This window comes from Sarcophilus harrisii, chromosome 2 (genome assembly GCF_902635505.1).
Source record: "Sarcophilus harrisii chromosome 2, mSarHar1.11, whole genome shotgun sequence".
NCBI lineage: Eukaryota > Metazoa > Chordata > Mammalia > Dasyuromorphia > Dasyuridae > Sarcophilus > Sarcophilus harrisii.
Genome location: NC_045427.1, coordinates 203,602,840 through 203,621,165, shown reverse-complemented (window position 1 = coordinate 203,621,165; position 18,326 = coordinate 203,602,840). Strand labels below are relative to the sequence as shown.

The 18,326-nt window shown below is 34.0% G+C and overlaps 1 protein-coding gene across 1 annotated transcript; it reads left to right on the top strand.

The window, feature by feature from the left end:
- Nucleotides 1–616: 616 nt before the first annotated feature.
- On the top strand, nucleotides 617–17,793 carry SULT6B1 (sulfotransferase family 6B member 1). Its single transcript, XM_023495486.2, has 7 exons — nucleotides 617–815; nucleotides 1,122–1,234; nucleotides 6,527–6,616; nucleotides 8,807–8,933; nucleotides 12,215–12,309; nucleotides 15,137–15,293; nucleotides 17,534–17,793. The coding sequence occupies exons 1-7, from the start codon at nucleotides 617–619 to the stop codon at nucleotides 17,662–17,664; spliced, it is 912 nt and encodes a 303-aa protein (XP_023351254.1). The 3' UTR covers nucleotides 17,665–17,793.
- Nucleotides 17,794–18,326: the final 533 nt, after the last annotated feature.

The following is an 18,326-nucleotide window of genomic DNA, read 5'->3' as shown; positions in this document are numbered from 1 at the left end:
GATCTAAGTCAATGGCAAGATCCAGTGGTTCTTAAAGGATAGTGGCAAAGAGGATTGTACATGTTCTTTAGTGTCATTTCAATTGACAAAGTCGTATATACATTTTTTATGTTGAACTATTTAACAGTGTCAAAAATATTCATTCTAAAATATATGCCTATGTCCTCCTATTTCCAGCAAATCATTCCTATAAAAAGTAAAAAGAGAGAAAAGTAGTTAAGCAAAATTAAATAATATATCAATCAATTCTGATAGTAAATGTGCTGTTCCACACCAATAATCTCACTCTAAAGTAGAGAGAGACATCTTTTCAATTTGTTTGGGGGGGAGGAGGGCCCAAGTGTGGCTTAATGACAGATTTACCCCCTAAGTAATGAATTCTGGCCTTTGGAATGGATTAGTTTTCAATGATTTCCTTAGTCTTTTTCACACACCTGTATTTTACTTTATTATTTTTTCCCATAGGAGGATGGGCAGGAAGAAATGAAAGAAATTAGATGTTTCTCATGAGGACAGGAGGAGCTGTAGGATTTTCCTTTACTCCACCCACTAAGAGTTTAGTTAAAAGCTACCACTTTTGCTGAGCAGAGAAGTTTCATATCAGAAGGCTAACAACATGGCCCAGAAATCCAAAGTTATTGAATACATTGATGAAGCTTTAGAAAAATCTAAAGAAACTGCCCTTTCTCGCCTTCTTTTCTCTTATCAGGGGATCACTTACCCAATAACCATATGTACTGCAGAAACTTTCCAAGCACTGGAGCACTTTGAAGCCAGAAGAGAGGACATAGTGCTGGCATCTTATCCCAAATGTGGTAAATATAACTCATTTGATACATCCACCTTCAAAAAAAAACAAACAAAAAATGAGTCTGTAAAATTCAATATATATATATATATATTCAATATATTAAATTATAATGTATCATAACATAAGATGGCTAACAAATTGTCATTTGTAAATTCTGTGTCAATGTACAAATGGAATATTTGTCAGAAGGAAAGAACTAGAATTTTATTTCTGTTAAAAAGACTAATTTTCAGTAAGGAGATTTTTATTCACATTTGTGCATTTTCCCCCTCTGTTTCCAGCTAATTTTCTTTTGCTTACTTTGGTATAGGATCAAACTGGCTTCTCCAGATCTTTAGTGAATTAATATGTACTATCTCCCCCCAAAAGTATGAACATCCAGAATTTCCAGTTCTTGAATGTGGAGACCCCGAAAAATATCAGGTTAGTATCTTATTACTTAGTGTTTGGAATTATAGAAGAATTAACATTGGAAAGGATTCTTTCCTTCTACTTGGTAAGTCCTAGTTCAGTAAGTAAGAACATCTAAATTAGAAAGATAAATATTTGTGACTAGCTGAACTATGGTTAAAGGATTTAAAACTCAGAAGAGAAAGTCATAAGTAGTACAGAATATAGCTGTAAGATCCAGGACTCATCACTGTTATTTTTACACTAGTGGCCCTAAACCACTTCCTAATGAGAAGCTCCATTTGATATAATCAAAATGTTATGATTTTTAAGGAAAAATATAGTTCTTCTCTTCCTATTATGATCCCACTCTAGCACCAAGTTGGTTTACAAGTGAACCATACAAACCACATGATTAATTTATAAATTACAGATAATTTCTGGAATATAGAAGATTATTTAGTAAATTTGCATATCTTTTAAATACCTGTCCATATTCTGGCACCAACTGTATCCTATCCTTTTAATCCAGAAATTTGCTGGCTAGGGAATCAAATTTGATATGAAATTTCCTTAGTGAGGAAACATTAAAGATTAAGATACATTAAAGTTCTGGGATAGATTGGTCTTAAGGGACTTAATTTTTCCCAGAATTATATAACTGTTTCCCTAAGATTTTCATGGCTTTCATAGTATAAAAATAAAAATTCCTTATTTGAAAGATGGAAACTGAGTCTCAAAGAAGTCAAGGAATTTGTTCAAAATGATACTGGTAGTAAGTAATAAAAGGGTGATTTATACCATAGTATTAGTCAGCTTAGCTGATCAATATCCAAATTCAAAATAGAAAATGACTTTATAAGAATCATCATGAAAGAAGGTTTATTTGGGGATATATAGGAGCAGGTAAATTCAAAGATTTCTGGAGTAGAAGCTTTATATCCACTTTGGGATAGGTGATTAGTACTGCAGCTCTGGTGTTTTGGGTTTGTTTTTTTTTTTCCCCCTCCAAGCTCAGTTCCAGTCTACCCTTAGATAGACCGATAAGAAAGAAAGAAGGAAAGAAAGGAAGGAAGGAAGGAAGGAAGGAAGGAAGGAAGGAAGGAAGGAAGGAAGGAAGGAAGGAAGGAACAAAGAAGGAAGAAAAGAAGGAAAGAAAGGAAGAAAGGAAGGGGGGTGGGGAGAGAAAAGATGAACATTTGTAAAGACTTACTATCTATGAGGCATTGAACCAAGCCCTGAGAATACAAATACAGGAGCTTATATTCTAAGAGAGGAATTATCATAAAGAGTATTTCAGAAAAGAGACCACTGTACAGAAAGTAACTTAAATTGTTCCCTAACAAGAGAAGGCAAAAGCTAACCATCAAAGCTGAGAACTTAAGGTGGAATCTAAATTACTTATGAGAGGAGGTAATAAGAATGAATAAAATTGTATTTAATGTCAACAGTACTCTGCCATCACTATGAACAACAAAATATATAAAGGGATAGAAGGCTAGCAAAGTGATTTTTATAGTGAAGCAATAACCAGGTTATTTTAGGAAATATGACTCCTTATCTGGAATAAACAAGTCACCAGAATTGTGATTTTTTGGTAGTTAATGTGGCAGTGTCAAGAATTGGGCTCCATGGAAGGGAGGTAAGAGTAATCTTCAGATTCAAGGCAATTGGGATATTATCTCTGGGGAAAGGCTGTCTGTTCAAGGAGTTTAATTAAAAAAAATTCCCTGTTGAATTCAATGTATTTTCACAGTTAACTTTCTCTGTGTATATTCTACCCTTCTTTGATCAGTTCACATATATGAGGTTCAAGTGTTGCCAACTCCCCCCATCCCTTCCTCCTTTTTTGTATAGTTTTTTATTTACACCATGATTATATAAATTCCATCATCCTTCTGCTTTCCCCTATATTTCTTTGCTTCTTACTTTCTTCTCCTAAGATCATCAAAATATAACAAAACCATCTCCAGAATCGTCATAATGATCCTTGATGACAAGAAGACACCCTAGAGAAACTTGTACCATCCCTTTCTATTAGAATTTAAATACTTTATCCTCATATTTACAATTTTATGTTTCTCATGCCTCCTATGTTTATATTTCAGTTTTTACTCATTTCTAGTCTTTTCATTTGGAATGTTTGGAAGCTCCTTTTAACTCAAGTAGGAATTGTTCTATACTTAGTACTTGTATCTCCAGCACCTAGCACTATGCCCTGGAATATTCTTCTCTAAAATGTATTGTTCTCTGGGAGCAGTTTTCTTGGGGGGCTTCTGGAGGCAGCCTTAGTTTCAGTTTAGTAATTCCCCCCAAATGCAGCTGGGAGTTAAAGGCCAAATCCTTTATTGTCTCCTTCAAAGTCTTGTCTCTTTTCCTGGGGCCCAGTTAGCTTTCTTAGACCCCTATCTCTCCCCTTAGTTCTAAGAGCTCCTGCTGCTAGTCCTTTGCCTCTGCCAGTTTCAGCCTCCAGCCAGCACAAAGGTGGAAGATGGAATGAATCTGTCTCCTCTGAGTGCTTTTAGTGGGCTCATCTTACCTGGCCCTGACAGTTCCTCCTTATATGTCCCACACTGAGTATACATCAATCATTATATCACTAGGAAACTATATGATAGGATTCAATCAATACTAAACTAGATTTAACACTGTCTCCTCAATTCCACTTACTTAGCCCCTTGTTTCAAGTTCTGGCCCATAACAGTGTCCAGTACATGGTAGGCACTTGATAAATGCTGGTTGATTTACTGATTAAATCAATGACTTCCAAAAACTGATAATAAAGCATTCCAGCCTCTTAACAGAATAGAAGCATAGAATGAGAGATATCAAACATGTTTTCAAACATAGTCTCTATGTAGATTTATTTTTCTTGACTATGCTTATTTGTTATAAGGAAGAATGGTTTTGGGGAAGCAGGAAGGAAGGAAATTGGGAATGAGAGACATTGGTGATAATGATGACAAAAAGAGATAAATATATTTTTGATGATCTGTTAGTTTTCATTCCTATTCATCCAATAGCTAAATTTTGTGGAGAGACTCTGATAATGTGTGTATCTACTTGTTAAGCTTTAATGAATTATATCCATGTCTGTCAACTCTTTCTGTTATTGTTTTATGTTGTGTTTTTTTTTCCTTTCCTGAGAAAGGTAACTATTTCTGTATTTATTAATGAGTTATGAACTATGTATTTAATCCTAAAGAACTCTATGAGGGCATGTAAACAAGAGATGATCACACCCATATATGAGGCTGTAATTAGAAATAAGGGAAGGATGACTGATTATATTGTGCTTCTTTTGGGGACACTAAGAAAAGACATAGAATAAAATAGTGGTTCTCAAACTTTTGTTCTTAGTATCTTAATACTCTTAAAATTATTACAGATTTGTCCAGAGTTTTGTTTATGTGGGTTATATTTTTATATACTTACCATATTAGAAATAAAAAAAAAACAATTTTGAATTTGTAGGCCTTCTGAAAGGATTTCAGAGATCCCCAGGATTCTGGACTATACTTTGAGAACTAGAATAGGGCATCCCTCACAAACAGTGTTGCATCTGGGAGTTTTTCCTCCAGAAAAGGGAATGTCTATAATGTGAGTGTAAAATTGGAGGTGAGTATAAGCGATTAGGAAAGACTATTGAATGGAATCTGAGTGTAGACTGAAGCATACTATTTTTACTTTTTTTTCCCCCCATAGTTTTTTTCCTTTTTTCCTTTTTTCTCCTTAATATTAACCACCAATATCATTCATGTCTCATTTCTTTTAAACAATTTTCATCATAACTTTTGTGAAGGGATATTTACTTCATATGGCAATTAGGTGGTGCAGGGAATACAGTGTAAGTCCTGAAGCTGGGAAGATTCATCTCCCTGAGCTCAAATCTGACCTCAATTACAGTGTGACCTTGGACAAGTCACTTAACCCTGTTTGCTCCAGTTTCCTTACCTATAAAATGAGTTGGAGAAGGGAATGACAAATTACTCCAGTGTCTGCCAAGAAAATCTTAAATGGAGTCTTGAGGAGTTGGACATGACTGAACAACATTTACTTAATATATGTAAAAGCAGAAGTTACAAAGCATTTCTTCCCAATATTTGGGGGCACCATTTTCTCTATATCATTTCTGCCTCTAGAGAGAATAGAATCAAAGTTAATAGATTTTCTGTTCCACATTTGTCCCACCAACTTCACTTCAAATTCAGCATAGACAGTGAGTCAATTATCGTAACTTATTCTTAGAATAATTAAATGACTGATTAAAACAGATCTTTGATTTTCATGGTCTGGCTTCTAGTAAATCCAGGCACAGATTCTAGTGCCAATACTTTTGGCATCTACTATTTCAAGCTTTCGAAGCTCATAAGTTCATCATCGTCATTTCTATTATTCCTTCACTTAAGGTAGGAAAGAAGAAAGGCAAAGAAATGAAAGTGTTGTGTTCATAGGCCACATATTGGTCCCAAGGGAGGCTCAAGGCCTCTCTTCATCTAAAAGCTTATAGCATATATATATATCTCTTTCCTGAACAACAGCTAGCCAGGAAAGACCAAGACAAATAGCCTTATTTACAAGGTTTTGCTGATTTGTACATTTCAAATGAACCCCAAATTAATTTCAGTAGCTAATCAATAATCTATCCTTTATCCACATGGTTAATAGACCTGAACCAATTACAAAATGTTTATGCTTGTTCCAGTTCATGAAGCAAGAAGCAGACTCTCCAGCCTCTTCGAGTTGTAAGCAGAGCACATTATGCCGTGCTTGTTTCATTCTTTGTTTTTATATCCTAAGCACCTAAAACAGTACTTAACACACAGTGATGATAAATAAACAATTATCATTGATAAGTTGTTTGATACCTAGAAATTTTGATTCAAACAAACAAAAATTTCAGAAAGGAAATCCCTGTTTCAACTTCCCATCCTTATAAAGCAGAGTATAGAAGGATTTTGAAGCTACAAGATGACAAAAAAGCAAGTTAGAAAAAGATAAGCAGCCTGAGAGACTACAAGAAAAAACTACATGAAATAGTCAGACAGACTTAGTAAAGAATGAAAGACTGAATGTATAACTAAAGTTGAGGCCTGAGCTGTCTTATATTACTGATAAAAGCTGGAGATAAATGAAGTTCTGGTCAAATTGCAGGTGGGAAGTAGAAGATCCAAATGGAGAAAAGGTTAGGGAGGAAAGGGGAGATGAAAAGAGAAGTTTCCTAACAAAGAATATAGCTCTGCCTTCCTATCCCAGGCTAAGTAATGAATAGTCCCAATCCTGAACATATAGCAATCTTCCTTGACTTGTTTTTGATTTTTATAGAGGATGAAACAATTCCCATCTCCGAGGCTTTTGGCAACTCATCTCCATTATGACAAACTGCCCAAGTCCATCTTCATAAACAAAGCCAAGGTGAGTGTCCCCAGGATGCCCTTTCCATTGCCATTGAAAAGCTCACAGTTCCCTTAGTTCATTTTCTCATTACAAAGTTTTATTGAAATAAATATCAGATACCTAATGGGGTTGGTCTCAGTTTTTCTTTTGTTTTTAAATGTATTTTACTGATAATTTTTGTATTTATGTCACAGGAATTCCCTTTACCTTATTCCAGGATTAACCTTTCTTTAAAACCCTTATTTGCAACAAGTAAAATATCCAGAGACCATGTTTGATTTATTTTGTTGTAAGAATTTATGATTCCTTTACTCCATTAATATTTGGGTTCAACATAGCCAGCTTTAATCAAAAAGCAAGTCACATAGCAAAGCTGAGGCTTTCCTTAAAGTATATTAAATTGAGACTTCTAATTATTCTTTAACAGAGAAAAAAATTGCAAAGAAATTTACAACCATCTGGTGGTTGTATATCTATCAGCTCTTGCATAATTTCTTTTCTTTAGTTGTATCTTGCTGGAAACCTTCCTCTCAATTAAATCATTAGAAACTTTGCAAGTATGTCTTTGAAATGTACATCTAATAAACCAATTCTTAAAGAGTTAAAGCTTACAAATCCATTTGCATAAGGTAAATTTTAATTTTTCCTCTAGTACAATTATGGATTCCCATATCTTTTTTGATATCTATAAATTCAAAAATTGTATTCTTTCCCTTTATCATTCTGAAGTAATTAGAAAATTTAGGAAATTTCTGTTTCTTGTTCAAAGATGATTGACAAACCCCAAATCTATGCTGAAGTACATATATATATAATAAAGCTTGGTTTTACATCCTAAATCTCAACATGGATCCTCTGAAATTACAGTTGGCTATTATATTGTTCAGAGATCTTAAATCTTTCAAAGTTGTTTGTCTTTACAATGTTGTTAATATTATAAGTTGTTCCCTTGTTTTTGCTCACTTCACTCTGCATTAATTCATAGAGGTTTTTCTAAGTTTTTCTAAAATTATTCCCTTTATCATTTTCTACATTACAATTGTATTTCATTACATTTAATATATCATACTTATCCAGTCATTCCCCAATTAGTTGACTTCTGGTTCTTTGCTACCACAAAAAGAGCCACTATAAACAGATCTTTTGATCTGTTTGGGTGTTTAGGTCTGATAGTAATATTATTGGGTCAAAAAGTAAACACAAGTTTAGTAACTTTTTGAGTAGAGTTCCACATTACTTTCCAGAATGACTAGACCAATTCAAAACTTCCACAATGTATATTACTGTACTTGTTTTCCTGAAGACCCTCCAACATTTGTCACTTTTTTAAATTAACTTTTCCAGTATGATAGGTATGAGGTGGGACTTTAGGTTTGGCAAGACTGAAGTTCTTTTCACTTCCAAATCCATCCCCCTTCCAGGCACATGGAGAGAAATTCAACAATAAATGTGATAAAGTTCCTATTTAATTGATTATTAATTGAATTATTGAATTTGATTATTGATTATTAATAAGTAATAGAAGAAATTAAGCAGAATTTCAAACTCCCCCTTTCACCACATTTCCCTTTATTCTACATCACTTTGTCTCTCTGTTCCTCAGAGAAAAACTAAGATAATGAAGTCTTAGATTTGTACAAACCTTTTCCATTTACAAAGTGCTTTTATATCCACTACTTGTAGTCATAGAAATTGAATGAATTGCTCAAAACCACATATAAATAATAAACAGAGGAGCAAGAACTTAAAGGCAGGTATTCTAATTTCAATTTAGAAGACTTTTTCAACCTTAAGACATTGCCTTATAGAAGAGAGACAATGCCATGATAAGAGAACAATCATTCATTAAGCAGCTATTATGTGTGAAACACTATAAACATGATCTTATTTGATCCTCACAACAATCACTGTAAGTCGATGCAATTATCACTCTCATTTTCCAGTTGAAAAAACTGAGACTCAGTTAAATTGAAATGATCTGTCCGTGGTCCTGAAACATCAGAGACACACCTTGAACTCAAGTACTGTGGAACAGAGTTCCAGAGCACTTCATTAATCCATACTGTTGTTATCTTATCTCCATGGCAAGAAGTCTTCTGCTTGTTATTCAAATGTCAGAATATAAAATGAAATTGTTTACATTAACTCTTTTATTAATTACATAAACATAAACTTAAACCAGACTGAACTTTTTTTTTTTTTGGGCAGATACTGGTGATGTTTAGAAATCCAAAGGATACAGCAACATCTTTCTTTCATTTCCACAATGATGTCCCTGATATTCCAAGCTATGGTTCTTGGGATGATTTCTTTAACTATTTCATGAAAGGACAAGGTATAGTTGCTTAAAGAAATATTGTTTTTTCAGATGTGCCAGACAGTGTGCTAGTGCATGGGTGTGCCAAGACAAAAATTAAACAATCCCCGCCATTAAGGAACTGACATTCTGCTGAAGTAAAAAAACATATAAAAAGGTACAAATATAAACAAAGTGAATGTAAGGATGTGCCTATGTAAGAACTCTTACAAATGCAAAGCAGGGCAAAGGTGAGTTGCCTCACCTTTCATCCCCATCATCCATCCTCATCCACATCCTCATCTAATACTTAGCATAGAACTTTATTTTGCAAATCATCCTTTACAACAATTCTTTGAGGCTAGTAGTATAAGTATTATTACTCCATTCTACAGACAAGAATACTCAATGCTTTCAGAGCCACATCTATGATGGCACTGTTAATAAATAACTGAGGTAATTCAAATTCTGGTTTCTTCCTTGGAGGTCCTCAAGTAGAGGATGGATGGCCAGCCATTTCGTATGTTATATTGAAGATTGTTTTTTTGTATATGAGTTAGATTAGATAGATATTAAGGCACTACTGACTCAAATATTTTGTGATATTGTGAAATTCTATGTTTCCTGATTTGAAGTCATATCCTGGAGCTATTCTGCCATATCAGAAAGCCATATTTCATCTACTGCAACATGTGATCCTTCTCTTGGGCAATTGCAGAGAAAAATGTGTGGGTTGAGGAAGAGGAGGTGCTGCCACTGGTGGCAACCTACTTTCCTCATTGCCTATTCTTCTACATTTTGGCAATATAGAATCATTGAATTTTAGTTCTAGAAGGGACTCAAGATAATTTCATCTATCTTCTTGTTATACAGTTTATGAATTTGAGACCTATCAACTAAGTCTAAAAACAGAAACTTCATTGAACACAGTGTCCAAAACAGCTTCTAGAAGAAATAGAACCTCAAATGGCCTGAAACAAGTTTTTGTATTCTATATTATTTTATTTTACCTATCTAACTGAGGTAGCAATATATTTTAGAAACTAGAATCTTCTACTAATTTATTAGAGCCTGACTCAGTAGTTGTCAAATTTTTCATCAGGTGATCTTTGCTTTTCCTGCAATATACTTTGATGGAATAAAAAAGAGAAGATATGGTTTCTGTTATTGAGATAGAAAAACCCCCAGTAATTAATTTTGTTCTCCCCAGAAAGTTATAGAAAGGAATAAGGAATGAAATGATAATAGAATATAAATCAGATGGTAAAATTTGAAGAAATTAAAGGTGAGGAAAGCTTATTATAAGGGTTACTTAATTTCTCAAAATATATTGCTCTCCCTGCCTCAAGTTTCTCTCTCTCTCTCTCTCTCTCTCTCTCTCTCTCTCTCTCTCTCTCTCTCTCTCTTTCTTCCCCCCCCCCCATTCCATCCACTATGCAGCCTTTTATGTGATTATCCTAACTATCCTGCCTGACTATCACTCTCTTTTTTAAAAAATTTCTTTATTGCCTCCTCTTTTAGCATTTAGAGTTCCTCACAATTAGTTTCCAGACTACTTTTCCAGTGTTTTTGTTCAGTTACATCTGACTCTTCATGATCCCATTTGGGGTTTTCTTGGCAAAGACACTGGAGTGGTTGCCATTTCCTTCTCTAGCTCATTTTACAGATGAAGAATTGAGGCAAACAGGATTAAGTGTTTGAAGCTAGATTTGAACTCGGGAAAATAAGTCTTTCTTACTGAAGTCCTGACACTTTCTCTCTAGGCACCATCTAGCTGCCCCACCTTCTCAGTGCTATTACCCATTCTTCTTCACATTTTGTATGGTTCCCCCCAAAATGCTCTACTTGCTATTTCTTACCCATGATATTCTGTCTCTAATCTATCTAATTTTCCACAGAGTATCATCTATGTCTAGATTGTATCCTCTCCTCTCATTCACCTTTTAGAATTCCTAACTTCCTTCAAAGTACTATACTGGTCAAGCATCATCTCATATGTAAGAACTTTCTGTTCTATTAAGTTCCTAATGCCTTCTCCTCCCTAAATTGTCTGGTATTTACTTTCTCTACTGAAGGTCCCCAAAGTCTTAATAAAGTTTTAAGCTTAAAGCTTACAAACTTAATACTTTATAAGAACTTTTGTGGCACCCTTTATTTCACGTATTTTTACTTGTATGTGTTCATATAATTTCTCTCATTAGAATAAAAGCTTCTTGAAGGCAGGGATTGTTTCATTTTTACCTTAGCACAGTTAATGGTACACAGTAACTATTTAAATGCTTGTTGAATTATTGATTAATTGATGTGCTAAATGGCACACATGAGTGAAATTTGGCTATCGAAGGCAAGTCAGAGTATATCAGTGTTGGAATAAGACAGAAAAGAACACATGGGTAAATGTGATAAAGGCATACATTTATATGTTAAAATGACATGGTATTAGCTGCACTTTGACTAAAATGACTAGGCATTAGAGGAAAATCTAAATTCCAGACTTGAGCAGGTAAGAATGTAGTTAGCTGAAATTGCCTGGGCCATAGTAAAATCTAGAAAGGCTTTCTGTCACATTTTCAGGGTCTTAACCAAGTCTAGGTCTCATGTTTTTCCTACCACTTTTATTTCTGTGTTCTTAAAAGTTTCCTTGTTGAATTGAATTCAAGTCACAGGACCTGAGTTCAGATCCTAGTTTTGCCAATTAGTGCTTATGTGACTCTAGGAAAATCATTTAACTTCTCTGGGTTGAGAATGTAAAATGAAAAAACTGATCTAGATGACCTCTGGCTTTCTTCCAACTATAAGTATTTAATCCTATGTGAATAATATATATTCTTTTTTCCTTTGAATATTATTTTGTTTTCCACAATTACATATAAAAATAATCTTTAACATTTATTTTAAAACATTTTAAATTCCAGATTCTCTCTCTCCTTCCCCTTTTCCTCCTCTCCTATCTTTCTCTCCCTCCCTCCTGTTTGTGTGTGCCTCTGTCTCTTTGGAATCAACTAAGCTGCTTCCTGTTCCATGAAACCTTCCCTGACCCCCCACAATTAGTTATTCCATTTGTTCCATTCCTTCTCAAAGTGGCATGTTTTGGTCAATATATTGTATTTTCCTCCTCCCCATCCCAAATTGAATGCAAGCTTCTTAAAGGCAGGAACTATATGACACTTTTGTCTATGAATTCCCAGTACCTAAGACAATGCTTGGTATATAGTAGATATTGAATAAATTTTTATTGAATTTTATTTGTAACACAGTACTCTATTTTTTTGATCTCATTTATTGAAATGTGTGTTAATGTATTTTGGTCTGTTTTTTAGTTTCTTGGGGAAGTTACTTTGATTATGCTGTCAATTGGAACAATCACCTTGATGATGAAAACATTATGTTTATACTATATGAAGACCTGAGAGAGGTGAGAAGTCCTGGTTGTTGACATTTTGGAGTAAAATATATCTTATGTTACATAGCAAAACAATCGGAGATATTTAGCATGAAAACATGAATATATAATGAAGCAAGTGTCTAATGTGTCTAAAGCATTGGAATTGGGAGGTGAATAATATTAAATAAAATTGAAATGGTAGAGTAGTATTTTAACTGATAGAAAAAGGCATTAGAATTTTACATGGTATGCAAAAGGAAACTATGGAAGGTTTTTTTTTGTTTTGTTTTGTTTTTTAAGCAGCAGAGTAATATGTTCTATATTTAAAAGATCTGTATGTAAGTTTTTTTCTCCTTGGCAAGTTATTCTACTTTCCTTCTATTCTGAAGGGAAGGAAGGAAATAAACACTTATATAGTACCTATTACATATCAGGTGCTATACTAAGTGCTTCACAAAATATTTAATTTGATCCTTACAACAGCCCTAGGAGCCTGGTGCAATTTATTATATCCATTTTACATTTGGGGAAACTGAGGCAAACAGGGGTTGTTTGTTTTTTAAGTGACCTGGGTTATATAACTAATAAATGTCTATAGTCACATTTAAACTCAAGCCCTCCTGACTCAGCCAGGAGGCTTTTCAGTATACCACCTACCTGGCTTATTAAGTTTCTCCCATCTCTAATCTATCCTATACACAAATGCAAAAGTGATATTCCTAAAGCACATAAGCATATATATTTACAGCTAGGAGGGATCTAAGAGAACATCTAATCCAATATTTTCATTGTACAAATTGAGAAACAAACTTGTCCAATGCACACATGTAGAAGTGGCAGACAAATTTTAAAAAGAAGGCATTAAGATTGGCAATTACAATGTCACTGGGGGAACCTTAGAAGTGTTTCATTAGAGAGGTAATAGAAGCCAATATTGAAAAGTAAGCACTGGAAGTAGACAATTCTCCCAAAAGGTTTAATAGAGAAAGGAAATAGAGAAATGGAGTCATTCTGATTTGGTGGACTAGAAGGTGTTTTTTATTTTTTGGGTGAAATGTTTGTAGAAAAACAGGAAGAAGACAATAGCAAGAAAAATGTAAAAGGTACGGGATAGAGGAGGACATGATTGCTGTAGCAAATTCCTGAACAAGAGTATAAATTTAGAGTGGTAAGAAACTTTAAAGTCCATTGAGCTTAACCCCTTCATTTAATTTTTTTATTTTAAAATGTTTTATTGATGCCTTTTGTTTTAATATCTCAAAAATTTCCCATCCATTCCTCCCATGTAAAAAAAAAATCTAATTCAAAAAACTTGTCTGGAATTGTATACAATTTTCTGTTCTTTTACTCCACAATGCTTCTTGGTTATGTTGGGAGAAGTAGATTTCATTCTCTCTTTCAGGATCAATCAATAAACAAGAATTTATTAAGCACTCTTATGTGTCAAGCACTGTGTTAAGTACTGGGGAGAATGTTTATTGGGTTTTTTCCCCTATTACTCAGAGGTCAGCTTTATTTTAATGATGTTTTCATTTACATTGCTGTAGTCATTATGCATATTATCTTTGTTTTGCTTATTTCACTTTGTGTAAATTCATATTAACTGTGACCATTAAAAAGGTTCAAGAGACATAGTTTCTGGCCAGCAGGTTATTAATAAAAGAATGGTCATTTGGTTATTTCTCTTAGACCAAAGACAATCTTGGTGGTGGGGCTCGCTGTTTATATATCTTTTTCATTGAGAGTTTGAGAATGGTTACTTCATGTTACCCTGGAACTGAGAAATTATCTTTATACTCAGACCATACCCAATCTTGGGCTATTAGGACAATTGTATTCATCTCCACCTGAACTTCAATAGAACACAATAGGCTTCCTCACCTTAAAATTGTTGTAAAATTAGGTGGGATCTGACCAAGATGAGGAGAGTCAATCTAATCTCATTATCAGTAATGTTCTTATATGTTTGTTTGTTTTTTTCCTGAGGCAATTGGGGTTAAGGGACTTGTCCAGGGTCACCCATCTAGGAAGTGTTAAGTGTCTGAAGTTAAATTTGAACTTAGGTCCTCCTGACTTCAGGGCTGGTGCTCTATCCACTGCCCCATCTAGCTGCCACAATCAGTTTCTCTGAATTCCTCTTATTTACTATTTTTAACTTCACAATAATATTCCATTACATTTATTCTACTATAGATTTTTTTTTCATCTATTTTCCATTCAGGGGTTACTATCTTTGTTGCCAATTCTTTACTATCATAAACTCTTTACTCCATATAGAGTGCTACTGTGAATCCTTTGTTATATATTTGATTTTTATTTGTGATTTTAGATTTCCTTCAGGCATCTTCCTTACTTTACAAATAAAGAAACTGAGATACAGTGAAGTTAAGTGACTTGTCCAGACAGTACATATTGCTCAGGAACTTTGACTTTAAACCTAGTGCATCAGATGGTCTCTTTTCAATGAAATAGGATACTAGGTTATCCTCCTTAAGTGTTGGGGGAATCCGGAAAAGGTGATAAGAAAAGAAAGGATCTAAAACAACCCATGTAGGACAGGAATTCCCAAGCTGAAACATGTATACCTCTGGGCTCTGAAAAGCTTGTCAAATGGATAAGGATAATGCTTGGTAAACAGCTATATTATCCTATTGAAATCAATTAATCTATTTAATTTATGTGCATATACATGGTTTACACTATTATTTATTTTTGTATTAATCTGGAGTAAGGGAAGCCAGAGGGTAATGGAACCAAAAAAGTTTGACAAACCCTTCCAGAGGGAACAAGATAAAAGTCCATTAAGAGTGGAAATAAAGGAAGTGTTAAAAGTTATCCTAGAGAATTTTGTTTTCAGAATCTATCTGCAGGAGTGAAACAAATAGCAGAATTCTTTGGATTCTCTCTGACGGAGGAGCAGATTCAGACTATTTCAGATCGGACCACCTTTCAAGCAATGAGAGCAAAGTCTCAGGAAACACATGGTCCAATTGGGCCATTCCTTTTTCGAAAAGGTAAAGTTGCCATTAGTTTCAAAAATTTTGAATTACTAAATTTCTTTAAAGAGTTACCTAGTTTTCTTAATGGAATTTGAAGTGCTCTCTCACCATCTTCATTATTATGAAAAGAAAGTTAAAAGCAGCATAATTATGGTAAAGAAGTATGAAATCAGGCTTGGTTTATTTCTGTCTTTGTCATTAATCAATTTCACTATTTTAAAATGAACCTTAACTGCCTGTCATCTAGGGGAGGGGATGGAGGGAAGGAGGGGAAAAGTTGGAACAGAAGTGTTTGCAAGGGTCATTGTTGAAAAATTGCCCATGCATATGTTTTGTTCATAAAAAGCTATAATAATAATAATAATAAAATGAAAAAGAAAAGAGAAAATAAAAAGCTTTATAAAAAAAATGAACCTTAATAAAACTTTCCATTTTTCTGTTTATGGTTCCAGTTACTAATAGTATACAAAGAATATCTTAAGTAGATAGCTTTAGAATCCAAAGGGTCTTTGGAATTTATCTAGTTTAAACTTCTCATTTTCAGAAGGGGAAATTGTCTTACTCCATTGTTATGTGATTAGGGAAATGACATAACCAGCATTCAAACTCAAATTCACTATTTCCAAACCTATCCTCAACCTCACTGCACCATTCTTTCTACTAAGAGTCAAGCTGTCTAAGGCATTCTTACGAACAGAAAATTCCAAAGATAAAGGAAATTTGTATTTTTTTTTAAAAATAATAACTTTTTATTTTCAAAACACATGCAAAGGTAGTCTTCAACATTCACCCTTGCAAAACTCTCTGCTCCAAACCTTTCTCCCTCCCCTCCCTCACTAGAGGGCAAGTAATCTAATACATGCTAAACATTTATAATTCTTCTATGCATATTTTCACATTTATCATGTTGCACAAGAAAAATCTTATCAAAAAGGAAAAAAATGAGAAAGAAAGAAAAAACCATGGAAGCAAACAACAATAAAGGTGAAAATCCACATTTTGTGCTCCACATTTAGTCCCCATAATCCTCTTTCTGGATGAAGATGGTGTTTCTCTCTATTGGAATTGGCCTGAATCATCTCATTGTTGAAAAAGGCTAAATCCACCACAGTTGATTATTACATAATTTTGTTGTTGATTTGTACAATATTCTCTTGGTTCTACTCACTCCACTCAGCATCAGTTCATATAAGTCTCTCCAGGCCTCTATGAAATCATCCTGCTGGTCTTTTCTTACAGAATAATAATATTCCATAACATTCATATACCACAATTTACCCAACCATTCTCCAACTGATGGGCATCCATCCAATTTCCAGTTTCTTGCCACTACAAAGAGGGCTGCCACAAACATTTTTGCACATACAGGTCCCTTTCCCTTGTTTAAGATTTCTTTGGGGTATAAGCCCAGTAGAAATACTGGTGGATCAAAGGATATGCACAGTTGGATATCCTTTTGGAAAGAATGCTAAATTGCTCTCCAGAATGGCTAGATCAGTTCACAATTCCACCAACAATGCATTAGTGTCCCAGAAACTTGTATTTTCATCATAAATCTTTCAAAGATTCAGAATTTTATGAAAGGAGTAATTTGAATTTTAAAGATATTTGGAATGAGGAAAGGGAGCATCTTACTTATTATTATTTAGCTGATTTAACGTTTTAGATGTTCCAGGAATAGTTACATTTCCTGCGGAGATTTAGATTTAATGGCAGTATTAAAACCTGTTAGTGGAGAAGAAAGAATTCTTTGGGTTAGATTCTATAGCACACCACCATTTTCCTCTTAAACCCTGCATTCTTTTTGAGAGATCTGTATTGGCACTGTGACCTTTGTGCCCTTGGGATAAGTTCCAGAAAAAATTCTAGAGTGATCTCTCTCTCTCTCTCTCTCTCTCTCTCTCTCTCTCTCTCTCTCTCTCTGTCTTTTTCTCTATCTCTATTTCTCTCTCTGTGTGTGTGTGTATGTGTGTGTGTGTGTGTGTGTGTGTGTGAGAGAGAGAAAGACAGAGAGACAGAGACAGAGACAAATTGGAAGTCACCTGATAATTTTGGTTTTTCTTCTAAATTATGTCACTGATTTTACCCAGAAAATAATATTGCTCTTTGGTTATATATAACATTCTTCTTTTATGTGTGTCTTTTCTCACATATCCAAAGTGAAAGCATTTGCTTTAAATAACAGTGAAACCCAGGGAATGCTATGTGAAAGAAAGAGCACATTAATGTCTGGTCTTATTGTTTATGTTTCCCAGGTGAAATTGGAGACTGGAAAAATCTGTTCAGTGAAACTCAAAGCGAAAGAATGGATGAAAAATTCAATGAGTGTTTAGCAGGCACTTCACTGGGAGTGAAATTGAAGTATAATATACATTGTAAAGCTTAACTTTATATTGGTTGGATCAAATGAAATTTTTTTTCTCTTTTTAAAGTTGCAAAGAATGGACCCAAACTGAAATTTGTAAATGTTACTGAGAAAGTGAATGTTTCAGATATACTGTGTATTCTTTTGTATGATTATATTTGGTTAAAAAAAAACCTTCTAACTGTCAGACTTGTTTTTATGAGATAATCTGATGAGATCATTATAATTTAGGATCTGGTCATTATCTTTCATAAGTTCAGAAATTTAATTTTAAGCATTTTACCCAATGATAGTCAAACTTTTTAGGATTGACGCACTTTAACCAAATTTATAAGATTTTGATGTGATGTCAATGTATCAATTTATAACAGAAGCTATACCTGCTACAAAAATCAGTATAGTTTTTTCCTGATATCAATAAGAATGGTCTGCATTTTATTTTATAATTTGCAAATTCTACCAATCTACATGATTAGATTTAGAGGGGGAATATAAGGAATCAAGGACTACTTTGAAGTTGTGAAGCTATATGACTGGAAGGATAGTGAGGCTCTCAATAGAAATAGGGAAATTTGAGAAACTTGTGTTTTAGACTGAGGAGTTCTGCCAATATTAGACTTTTCAAAACTCTTTATATCTAAGAAGTTTTTAGAAGCCCAGAGGAAACAGCTAGACCTAATACA

Bases quoted from the DNA above. Each gene is read 5' to 3' on its own strand.
- SULT6B1 (XM_023495486.2), top strand. From the start codon at position 617: ATGGCCCAGAAATCCAAAGTTATTGAATACATTGATGAAGCTTTAGAA. The intron at 816-1,121 runs GTAAATATAACT...ACTTTGGTATAG, and splicing joins GGCATCTTATCCCAAATGTG to GATCAAACTGGCTTCTCCAG. The intron at 15,294-17,533 runs GTAAAGTTGCCA...TATGTTTCCCAG, and splicing joins GCCATTCCTTTTTCGAAAAG to GTGAAATTGGAGACTGGAAA.